This window comes from Stegodyphus dumicola, chromosome 5 (genome assembly GCF_044657685.1).
Source record: "Stegodyphus dumicola isolate Sdum_Otavi_A_Nest chromosome 5, ASM4465768v1".
NCBI lineage: Eukaryota > Metazoa > Arthropoda > Arachnida > Araneae > Eresidae > Stegodyphus > Stegodyphus dumicola.
In genome coordinates, this window is record NC_140772.1 from 128,713,733 (window position 1) to 128,726,473 (window position 12,741).

Consider the following 12,741-nt stretch of genomic DNA (forward strand, 5'->3'; position numbering starts at 1 on the left):
CGCTTTCTGGAATACACTAGTCGATAAAATGATTGTCTCTTGTCTAAAAATAATAATATGACGGTAATAATTTTATGAAAGGAACTTCCTTTCCTCCGAAAAAGGAAAATTCTTTTCTATTTCATATCAGCTTCAAATGAGTGCAAGTTGTAAAGCAATAATTAAGTTTCATACACTTACGTCATGACTGAAATGGATTGGATTATTTGATTAAGACAAAATTCATTATAGCTATTTGTTTAGCTAAAGTGAACCTTTGCGGAGAATTTTTTAAGGTAAACGCTCTCATATTCATTTACACATGTGGAAAATATAATAGGGGTTTTCAGATGAATAATACTAATAAAATATTTCTCTTTAATATTTTAAGACAGATAATGCATTATGCTTTGGCCTCCTCGGTGATTGCGGTGATTTGTGCCTAGAGGGCGCACCGCACAAAAAGTTAGTTGCGTTACAGAACGTAAGGGAAGCGGACACGTCAAAATGTCGGGCGTATTACCGCTAATTGAGGTAATTGCATCGTATCTGTCAGGTGGCAGAAAACTAATATGATGTATCAATTCACATGCCAGGTGGCAGAATATGTCTATCATGTACATGCCAGGAGGCATAACGCTTGTAAACATGCCAGGTGGCATACGACTTGTAAATAAATTGTAAATAAATGTACAGTAAAATATCTTGGTGCAATAGATCAAGGAACAAGCATCAACAACCTTCTGATCATTTGGATACGTACATTTTTTCTGGTGACACCGGACTTGATTTGTGGAGATGAAGAATGGACGAAGAAAATTAGTGAGTTCATGACTGAAAAGCCAGGATTTAACGCGAAGAAATTCGAGGTAGGCCCTTTTTCATTTTTCCAGTTTTGAATAGAATTGTTGAATAAAAATCTTGGTGATTATTATAGTTGATAGACTCTAATGGTAAAATGGAGGCTATGAATAAGGCAAAGAAGTTGCGTACGGTGACGCGTAGCTTAACTACTAAGTTGATGAGTAAAATAGATTCTGCATTGTTAGAAGAGGGTGAAACCGCGGATGAGAAATTAAAAGAATTACTCGAAATGTTACTTGAAAAATCGCAGTTGTTGAAACAATACGATTCTGAGATTGAAAAACTTATAATTACGGAACAGGAGTTAGAAACAGAAGTAATTTCCGCGCAGGAATATCAGGAAAGAATTATAAGTTTTAAATGTAAAATTCAGGAAAAATTAAGAAAAAACGCGTGTAAAGTTGAATCTAGAAATTCTAGTGGGAAAACTATATCTCCGAAGTTGAAAACTTGTGAAGTTAATACTTTAAAATTGCCAAAATTAACGATTACAAAATATTACGGTGATCCTTGTTCTTGGCTTGAATTCTGGAATCAGTTTAGTAATTCCATTCACCAAAACGAAAGTCTCAGTTCGGTTGACAAGTTTTGTTATTTAAAATCGCTTTTGGGAGGTTTAGCTTTAAATGCTATTAGTGGATTAACATTTACTAGTGAAAACTATACGGTGGCTGTTGATATACTAAAAAACCGTTTCGGCAGAGATGACCTGCTAATTAATGCGCATATGAATAAATTGTTGAGTTTAGAACCTGTAAAATATTCCGGAAATACGGCTTCTTTGAGGAAGCTTTATGACGATATAGAAATACAAATAAGGAATTTAAATTCTTTAAATGTTACTAGTGGTTCTTATGGACATTTATTAAATCCTATTTTGTTAAAGTTAATACCCAAGAATTTAACTCTAGAATTCACTAGGAAAAGAAGTGATAAACAAAATTTCGATGTTAATGAACTACTAACGTTCTTGAAAACTGAAGTGGAATGTATTGAAACATCAATGATGTTAGCGCGTTCTAAGAATTTTGATGTAAATGAAACATCAATACGAAACAAAAGTTCCCATCAAGGTTATCAAAATAAATCTTACATGCATTCTAAAAGAAATGATTACAGTACGAATAAGCAAGGTGCTTCGGTATTAACTAGTCAAAGCGAAACTCCCTCTAAATACTTTCAAAATTCACATTTTAATCCAAATCGAAAGTTCTCTACCCCGCCTAAGAAAGAGAATCAAAATGTCTGTATATTTTGTTTATCTGCTTTGTCATATGAATCATGATTGCGCACTTGATTTAAAGGCTCGCCGAAAGGCATTAATGGATCGAGGTTTATGTTTTATTTGCTTTTCGAAAGGGCATCCAAGGTGTTTCTGTGCTCATAAAGATGAAAAATGCAGACTGTGCAATGTCCAAGGTTTACATAATTCGTTAATATGTGACGCCGCATCGAAAGATTTAGAGACGGATACTTCCAATTAGACAAAACAAACGCCAATCCCTGAAGCTTCTCTTTCGCTCTTATGTAGTGAAAATAATAACAAAATTAAACTACCGACTTCCGTTCTTTTACAGACGTTTTCGGCAGCAGTTAGGTGTAAAGGGGGGAACGAAAAGGTATTACGTTGTATGCTAGATTCAGGGTCAACAAAGTCATTCATCTTACGAGAAGTGGTTGATTCACTGGGGTTGAAAATTATTAATAAAGAAGCGCTTATTATTTTCACATTTGGATGCAAAGATGCAAAAGAGCGCTTGTATGATATCGTAGAAATCATATTGCAAAATGTAAGCCATCCCAGTAAAAAGATAAAAATTAACGCAATAGTCATTGATTCTATAACACTAGGGCAAGTAAAAGTTCCTTCTCGGTGGATGCGAAAGATGGCGTTTGAGAAGGGAATAGAATTAGCAGATGCTGGTACGAGTGACGAAATTCAAGTATTAATAGGTTCGGATTATATTTGGGAAATTTTAGGAGAACGAAACGTGAAGATTTGTAAAAAATTAGTCGCAACAGAAAGCACTTTCGGTTTTGTGATTCAAGGCAAGGACGAAGGATCAAAGTGTAAGGACGCAAGAGTTAATCATATAACCGTTGTAAATGAGGACTTAGATTATGAAAGAGTTAAACAATTATGGGAATTAGAAGCAATTGGGATAAGTTCGGATAAAGAAATATCTCTATCAGATAAAGAAATTTTAGAGTCATTTGAACGAAATACAACTTACAAGAATAAAAGGTATGAAACTCGATTATTGTGGAAAGAGGGTGTTGAAGGTTTAAATAACAATTATGAAATCGCGAAACAGCGTTTACAATTTTTAAATAATAAGTTTCAGAAAAATAGCGAGCTATATTTAAAATATAATGAGATAATTAATGAACACTTGAGAGATGGTATAGTGGAACGGGTAGATACGTATTTAAATAGTAGTTTGAAAACGGGGTATTACATGCCTCATCACGCGGTAGTGCGCGAGCAGAAGGATTCTACAAAGGTTCGAATAGTTTTTGACGCTTCTTCTAAAAGTAAGGGAAATTTATCACTTAATGATTGTTTGGAAAGCGGACCTAATTTAAATCCTGATTTGCTAAAGATTATCATTAAATTCAGGGTACATTCAATTGCGTTTTGTGCCGACATTCAGCGTGCATTTTTAGAGGTAGGCTTAGCTAAAGAAGATAGGGGTTTTTTAAAGTTTTTGTGGATAAATGAAGAAGGGTCAAATCTCGATCACAGTAATTCCAACTTACAAGTTCTTCAACACAATCGAGTTTCTTTCGGGGTCAAGTGCTCACCTTATTTATTAACAGCTACAGTAAGACTGCATTTAAAAAAGTATGAAGATGCCTACGAAGAGGCATGCAGTATGTTAAAAGAGCTTTACGTATATGATTTAATTTCTGGGACAGTTAATGTAGCAAAGGCCTTACATTTAAGCAAGGACATGATTTTCATTCTTAGCGAGGCCAGTATGAATTTACGTAGATGGGTTTCAAACTCACCTGAGCTGAATGAACTATGGAAACTTGCAATTGACTCTCGTGAAACATCTGAAGACTCTTTGGTACCGTTGAAAGTTTTAGGTCTTATCTGGGACAATGTCAATGATAATTTGAAAATAGATGTATCTCAGTTTGAGAAGTTACAAAATCTCAAAGTCACTAAACGCATCATTTTAGCAGCATGTGGTATGCTCTTTGATCCCTTAGGAATTATGAATCCATTTACTGTTCGAATTAAACTCTTAATGCAAACTATGTGGGAAAAGGGTATTCAATGGGACGAAAGTGTTCCCCTTGATACAGAATTCATATTTCAGGAATGGTTAAAAGAAGTTGAAAAAATAAAGTTTTTCGAAATTCCCAGACAGTACTTCAGTGATATGTGTTGGAAATTAATAGAAGTTCACATATTTTCTGATGCCAGTCCCAAGTGTTATGGTGCCGTAGCATATTTTAGATTTAAGAAGAAAAATAAATGTAAAACAAGTTTCATAGTGTCGAAATCCCGTTTGGCTCCATTAAAAAGGGTAACACTCCCTAGGCTTGAACTTTTGGGAACATTAATTTCTGCTAGATTAGGTTCGTATTTGCAATCGATATTTCCGCAGTTGGATAAGGGAAATATATTTTACTGGACTGATTCCCAAATTTGCATTCACTGGATCAAGGGATCTGCCAACGAGTGGAAACAATTTGTTAGAAATCGTGTGGTAGAAATCAAAGAGAAAACAATTTTAAACAACTGGTACTTTTGCAGTGGGAAGACAAACCCTGCTGATAAACTTACGAGAGGCATGGATGCTGAAGTTCTAATTAATGATAGTGATTGGTTTTCTGGGCCACCCTGGCTTTCAGAAGTAGATATTCGACATCACATAAACGAAATGAATACCGAAGCTGACTTGCGAAACGTTAGTGAAGAACGAAAATGTGTTACTTTGAAAACACTTGTGGAGTCTACAGAACCGTTACTAAATCTTAAACTGTACGGAAATTTAACCAAAATACTGGGAATAATGGCTTATGTTCTACGCTTCGTGAACAACTGTAAATCCGCTTGTGAAATGCAATCTGGTATGCTTACCGCCTATGAGTTACGGAAGGCTTCAGAATTTCAAAGGTGGTTAGCAAATGAAAACATAAGGTGGATATTCAACCCGCCAGCTGCTCCACATCATGGTGGTATATGGGAGGCAGCTGTTAGATCTATGAAGCTGCATCTAAAGAAATGTGTTGGAACTCAAATTTTGACTTATGAAGAGTTTCTAACTCTAATTGCACAAATTGAAGCATGCTTAAATTCGAGGCCAATAACATCGGTCTCCAGTGATCCCAATGATTTGACAGCTTTGACTCCTGGACACTTTATTATAGGGACTTCTTTAACAGCTGTTCCGGAACAAGATTTAACCGAAGTACGAGTGTCTCCATTGCAAAGATGGCAACTAACACAGCAGATATTCCAAGGGTTTTGGAAACGGTGGTCTAAAGAGTACCTGTGCCAACTACAGCAGCGTAGCAAATGGAGACAGCCTAGCAGAAATATTCGTCTAAATGACTTGGTTCTCATTAAAGAAGATAATATGCCTTCATTACGTTGGAAACTCGGGCGAGTAATAGAAGTGTTTCCTGGAAGAGACAATAATGTCCGAGTGGTTAGACTAAAAACTGTGCACGGGGACATTAAACGTCCTATTACCAAACTGTGTCTTTTACCAGTTGAAGAACATTAACTTAAGTGTTTGGTTTATATTGAATATGTTTTATTATTATTTTCATTTCTTATTGTACTAATAATTTTATTTGTTTGTTTTAGTTTAACCCTCATAGTTAACGTTTCAATATAGTAAGATATAAGATGTTTTGCTAGAAGATTGGTAAGTGTAATATGTAATTTTATACTTTTTAAAGGTTTTTGTATGTTTTCAGTTTCTATATTTTTAATTTACTTGTTTGCATATATTGAAGATTGTATTAAGATGAATGTAATTCATCGGGGGGGGAGGATGTTTTGGCCTCCTCGGTGATTGCGGTGATTTGTGCCTAGAGGGCGCACCGCACAAAAAGTTAGTTGCATTACAGAACGTAAGGGAAGCGGACACGTCAAAATGTCGGGCGTATTACCGCTAATTGAGGTAATTGCATCGTATCTGTCAGGTGGCAGAAAACTAATATGATGTATCAATTCACATGCCAGGTGGCAGAATATGTCTATCATGTACATGCCAGGAGGCATAACGCTTGTAAACATGCCAGGTGGCATACGACTTGTAAATAAATTGTAAATAAATGTACAGTAAAATATCTTGGTGCAATAGATCAAGGAACAAGCATCAACAACCTTCTGATCATTTGGATACGTACACATTATATACCCTTGAATAATAATTAAAATGTACTTGCTATTTATCAAAATAATTTCATAACTTGAATGAGTAAGAAGAACTCTTATTCATTAGTACTTATTATTGGAAAAACCAGACTTATTGTAAGAAAACAACATTTACAATTATACGTCAAATAATCGAATATTTAATTGCAGTTCTAAAACATCTTAATTTCCTTTTGTTACACTCTCTATGTTATCTACCATTCGGGAAAAATGAAAACGGTGTTTAATTTTCTACTTATTCAGAAACAAAATAGTAAAATGCCATTGCACTGAAAGAACTTCAGTATTGGAATAGTGTGAAGTATTTTAATTTCCTTTAGTTACATTCTTATACACTGTTCAGAAAAAAATCAAGATAAGGTTTTATTTACTATCTTTTACAATACAAACAAAATATTAAGTTTTATCTCAGATAAATGACTTCTAATATTGGAATCGTCATCATTTTAACTCGAAGCAGAAATTCTCGATCTGTCGAAAGATTCAGCAATTAATTCACTGGATGCAATTAAAGCATTTATTATAAACATATAAATAAGTAATAAATGCAAATATGATAAGATTTAAAAAGATCTAAAATGTTCTTTTATCAACATTAGCATACATGTATGGTTTTAAGATCTGATATTCAAAACTAATACCGTAATTTTAAAGTTTAGAAATTTTGGATAAATATTACAGGAAGTTAATCGCAGTGACACGAATAATTACTTCATTTCGATTACTTGACATTTGTAAAGGTGAAAGGGCAGTTATATGTATGACTGTATTATCTGATTATGACGAAAAGCACACAACAGCACTTTCGTAGAGGACTTTATAAGGAAAACTGGCTCATATTCACGTTACACATGAGGAAGACTACACAAATACTCATGCATCTAGTCAATTCTCCGGAATTCGAACATTGGTAATATTTAATCTTTCGTAATAATAATTTTGGTAATAATTGGTAATAATAATCCATTGGTAATCCCGCGAACGTGTAAGTAGTTGAATATCTTAACGGCCAACTGCCCTTCATAGTGCAACTTCGCTTAACGAGTATAATTTGTTCCCGAATTTTATTTGTAATGCGAAACACTCGTTAAGGAAAACGTTTTTCGTAGGAATAAATGTAAAATAGGATAATACGTTCCATTCCGAAAAAAAAAAAAAATTCTAAACAAATTTATAATAATGTAATTTATTATTTATAATGCATCCTTTTGTTTGCCTACGCTTTAAAATTTGCGAAAACGAGACACAGCATTATCGTTAAAAATAAATCTGTAACACCCATAGCTACTCACAGGCACTTACTCAGCGATTATGAGATGTGATCTGAATAAGCGCTAAACCCAAATTGATAGCCGAGATTTTCAGCAGGATCTTGCACGCGACATCACGACACCTCCATGTCACTCGTACTGAAAAACATCGCTCGTTAATGGAGTCATTTTTTAAAAATGTTTTATGCAAAGCCCTCGTGAAGCAAGGTTAGACTGTATCTTCAAAATTTTGTGCCATCAGCTGAAAAGGAATTTTAATTTATTTGAATGTTTCCTATATCAGACTCGGATCTTGATGAATGCAGTTACAGAATTTCTTATAGTGTAATCTCTTTTCCTACGGAATTAATTTTCTGAATTATATTTAAGATTTAAAGATTTATATTCTAACCGTCGAAAGTTACAGCATCTATCTGAATTATCTTATATTTAACTAAATTCTGTCTTATATCTAATTGAAAAAATGTATTAAATTAGTATAATTAAATAGCTTACTCCATTGCATAAAAGTACTCATGGTCACAGATCTTGAACTTGATATTAAATGGCAATTCAATAACGACAGTTGAATTTAAATTAAATTTGATATTAATAATATGTTGTAAAATATTGTGGCAAGCTGTTTGCCCTTTATGATAGAGTAACAGTTTGTTGAATAGCAATTTTTTCAAGAGTAGTAAATGATAATCGATTTCAGCAGCAAAATGACTCTTCATAAAATCTTAAATGAAATATAATGGAAAAGCACTAAAAAACAGAAATTAGTCTTAAAAAATAGCTATACGGAATATTTATTTTTTTAATTTCTGAAGTATTGGACTGAATTACGAATTATTCGATTATGGCAAAGTATGCTACTGCTGTCTGCCTATGGCGAGCATTGCTTGCATTGAAAGCTTGGGAGAAAATGGATCCATATGTACGTTATACCTTAATAATTAAAAAAAAAAAAAAACTGTACAGTTAGCCTATTTTAACAATCAGAAGTAGAAACCGGAGCGAACAGTACATTGCAATCACTAGTCTGTTATCAAGAGATTTTTTTTTTCTACCAAATGTAGCTCATGATCAACATTACTTATCTATGCAAAATTGTAACTATGAAAAACATATTAAAATAAAAATAACAGGTCAAAAATTCATTGAAGCGACGTACACATGAGTAATGCAAAACTGTCACATTTTTAGATAACGGGATGCTTATATTTCAGTGCAGCGATATTTTTCACGAGAGGGATAGATCTGTTGTTTATTAAATTATTAAGAAATTCTTCCTGAATACCTCGTCTGCTATTTTTGAGATTATCGAAAAAGAATGAGCCAAAGTTACTTACGAGAAAAAATACTAAGTTTTAATAATTTTACGGGATTTTATCGGCTTCATTTCTTTAGCTTAAATAATTATTAGAGAATTTTTATTATGAAAGACCTTTCCTTCCGTTCTAGGTAATAACCTTCGTGACCATTAATAAATAAAAACCTGGATACGAAGCGCTTACGATTAAAAAATATTATGCTGCTAGAAATCAAGAAAGCAGTTTTTTTTTTAAGAAACACAGTATAGGTTCTAAAGCAGTTTTCTAGAAGAAAATTTGTTGATATTTTTCGTAACACATAAGAAGAAACGATGCTCAAAACATTGACTGTAACATTTTGTTCACAAAAAGAAAGATTAAACTGCAAGATCAGGGCTGAAATTCAGCCGAAACCCATCGGATACCGTCTCCGGTATTTCTTAATTTTTGAGCGAAATCCTACTTCAGGCTATCGAGCATCTGTGTTCCACATACGAAGAATTGCGATACTTCGTTAAATTATTGACTCTTAATATGTAATTAATGCAACATTTTCTGTAGCATTTATTAAAACTGATATTGGTGCTAGATACTGAACGTATTCCTCATTTTTCTAGTAAAAAACAAAATAGACGGAGAAACTTGAACAAATGAGAAAAAAATCTAACCTCCCTACCCATATCGAAATGCGATTCCATCGGGAAAAGTAATTTTGATGGGCTCCATCCATATGATAAAGAAGGCATTAAATGAGCTAGAAGAAAAAAAAAAAAAAAAAAAAGATGCAGTTTTTATCTGAAAGCAAAATAATACTGTTCAAAATATTTAACTTTCTGTTATTCTCGGTACCATAGCTTCTTACTATTCAATGGAAAGAAAGATAATTTTTACTTTCATATTTTTTATTAATTAATAATTTTTTTCTGAAAAATTAAGAAGGAAACTTAATACTTAAGAATAAACGGAATCAGAACAAGAAATAATTTTCATTATAAGAGCATTAGATTGACAAAAGTGAAGAAAATAATCCATAATTAGCAATTTTTTTTATAGATAAGGTCATGTACGAGGTTACGTAGCTTCCTTTTTCTAAACATTTTTAGATTATACTTTTAATGAAAAATTACCAGTAAAAACTTTATCAAAAATTATTTATTAATGACCTTAGTTAGTTAACTGTGTCAGTTTAAAATTCTATTAAGTGCTATAAGTTGTCTTAATTTTCTATGCTAAAATTTCCTTCTTACGTTTTGAGCAAAAATTTATTAGTTAATAAAAAATATGAAAGTAAAGATTATCCTTCTTTCCATTTTGCGCTCACAAATCATTATGGAAATATCCATTTACAATTATTAAAGCCTGAAAAAAGCAGGTCTGCGATATTATCGTCCTGCGATGATTTGTCGATACTTTATTTTTTACCACGATATTTTCGACGACGATGTTTTTAAACTGCGAAATTTTTTGAACCGCCTTATTTTGGACGACGATATTTTGTGTCACGATGTTTTAGAACTGCGATGTTTTCTCTTTGCGATGTTTTCTCCCACGATGTTTTGCATCACGTCGTTTTCGCCTTGCGTAGTTTTCTCGGCGTTGTTTTCGTCTGCGATGTTTTTGCCGCGATGTTTTCGGCTGTAACCATATAAATAAATAATACTGATACACACATAGTTTACAGAAATTTTCTGGGATATCAGTGCTTTCGGAATTACTTAAATTCGTTCGCAACCACACCAACAACAAAATATGAGAAATATTATACCAAGAAGCGGCATAAAAATGCCGAGTCAGATAATGCAGCGAAGTACAAAGAATTACATCATCGCAAACAATGCAATCACTGGCCTTGCGTTAAGTGCAAGCGTACTTACCATTCGCTTCTGCTATCACTTGTCATCACTATCGTAGTCACTCGTTTAATCAGCAGGTAGAGAAAATACCATGGATGGATTCCTCTAACGTTCAAACAATCTTTCCTCCTATAGCAAGAACTATGCCCTATTTCGGAAGAACCTGTTCTTCATTCATTATATGAGCTCGGTTTCAGAAGATAAGCCTTCAGCTAATGTCCGGTCAAGTTCGGTGACATCAATTAATTTTAGCAAATGGCCAACGGCGTTCACTTCTGTCCTCCTTCTTTGATAGCATATATTGTTACGTTAATTTGAAACGTAAACATAATTTTGATAGGAAATAAAGTTGTAGCAAGCTTTTTTAAAAATAATAAATTTTGAACGAAAGTCGTAATGATCTTAATATTATAATTTTGAGAATTCAACTGAAATATAAGGTATTTACATGGTAGAAAGCCAAACTAGACCATCAAATTTCCTACTTTATTACACCTGTTTACCACTGCATCTTTGAACTGAGATTAGTTGAATTGGCACCTTTTACTTTAGGATGAAATTGTTCAGCCCAAAATTGTAATTTATATTCGAGTCAAAACAAAGTTGAAACAAAGATGGACGTATAATTATTTACTCAAAAATCACAATCTTGCTATATGACGATACCGTTGTATAAGAATTCTTAAATTTTTTACAGCACTTCAAATCACTTTCTGTGAAATTCTAGGGTATTCTAAAATAGAAATTTGAACAATAAATGCTGTAAACTTTATAAAATATGAATTTTTTTTCATATAATTTCTTAAATATCTCATGATAATGGACGGTAGTGAGATCGAAAAAAAAATTAAAAACTATTCTAACATTTTGAAAGGTCTGCTGAAATGATGGGCCAAAATTGCTGTTTTACTATATTGATTGCAACACATCGCCTATACTCTTCTCCCAGTAATATTATTTTTGAATTCATCATAAGATTCTTTACTTAGCCCTTTGCCGACGGCCAACTCAAAAGTCTTGACTTTTACAATTTAATCTCATGCTTTTGAGCTTCGACCTACAGATGACTGAATTGAGGAGCCAACCCTGGAATTTTATCTTGAGTTTATTTCCAGCAAACATACGTATGTTTTTTTATTTGTTTTTTTGTAACGTATACGAATCAGTTTTCCTTGCCCAATGCTTTATGCACATACTATTCATTCTGAAGCACATAGACTTCATGTGCTTTCAATGATTACCTATATTAATCGAATGCATTTTTCAGTTTCTAGGGAAGTTCAGTTGATTATGGCAAAGTAAACTAGGGCTATCTGCCTAAGGGGAGGATTCCTAAGAGAAACTAGCTCGTATTCAAGTTACACATGCGGAAAAGCACGAAAACTCTAATGCGGCCAGCCGGTTCGCCTGGAATTGAACCAGTTGGAACTACCAGTGTTGTGCTATTTTACGGCTCAACCGCTGGTGGGCTTATTTAATTATGGCAAAGTGCTGTATGGCTATGTGCATAAGTGGGTGGATGCCTTTGTGGAGGGTTTTCTAAGGAAACCAGGCTTGTGCACACCCTACACATGGGGAAAACCACGAAAACGCACATGCATCCAGCCAGTTTGTGGGATTCGAACCTCGAATCGAATTATCAGTGTTCAGTGGCTTTATCGCTCAGCCGCTGGTGGGATATCTGCCTAAGGAAATACTTTCTAAGATAAGTTCTCTTATTTATCACAAATAGGAATTGCATGGCTTTTATTATTTTTAGAACTACAATTAATTAAAACGTCTTCCGTCGCTAAGAAGAGTGTACTTCAGCGATTGAGAAGTGAAATTGCGGAATACTGTAGTACGACAGGGTTCAAATCCTTGCGAACAGGCTGAATGTATGGGAGTTTTCGACGCTTGTTAAGTGAAGACAAACCAGTTTCCTTTCAAAAGTTCTCTACGGAAACATCCTTCCCCTTAAGCAGATATAGTCTTCGAATGTTTTGCCACAATGTGAGTAATTCTAATTCCTTGCTAAGATGCAGTGAAGTCGCTGAACACTGATAGTTCAGTCCGAGGCTTAAATCTCGTCAACG

At 33.7% G+C, this 12,741-nt stretch overlaps 1 protein-coding gene across 4 annotated transcripts in view; it reads right to left on the reverse strand.

Moving 5' to 3' along the window:
• Positions 1 to 12,741, reverse strand: part of LOC118196918 (lysophosphatidylserine lipase ABHD12-like) — a 104,200-nt gene that overhangs the window by 48,452 nt on the left and 43,007 nt on the right. For 2 of the 4 annotated variants that reach the window (XM_085817056.1, XM_085817055.1), the window contains exon 2: positions 9,490 to 9,567. The exons of 1 other annotated variant lie outside the window; for it this stretch is intronic. In XM_085817056.1, the coding sequence (XP_085673182.1) occupies positions 9,490 to 9,567 (78 nt within the window). Of the gene's footprint in view, positions 1 to 9,489; positions 9,568 to 10,687; positions 10,830 to 12,741 lie in introns of those variants that run through there. One more of the 4 variants, XM_085817058.1, reaches the window with a different exon arrangement.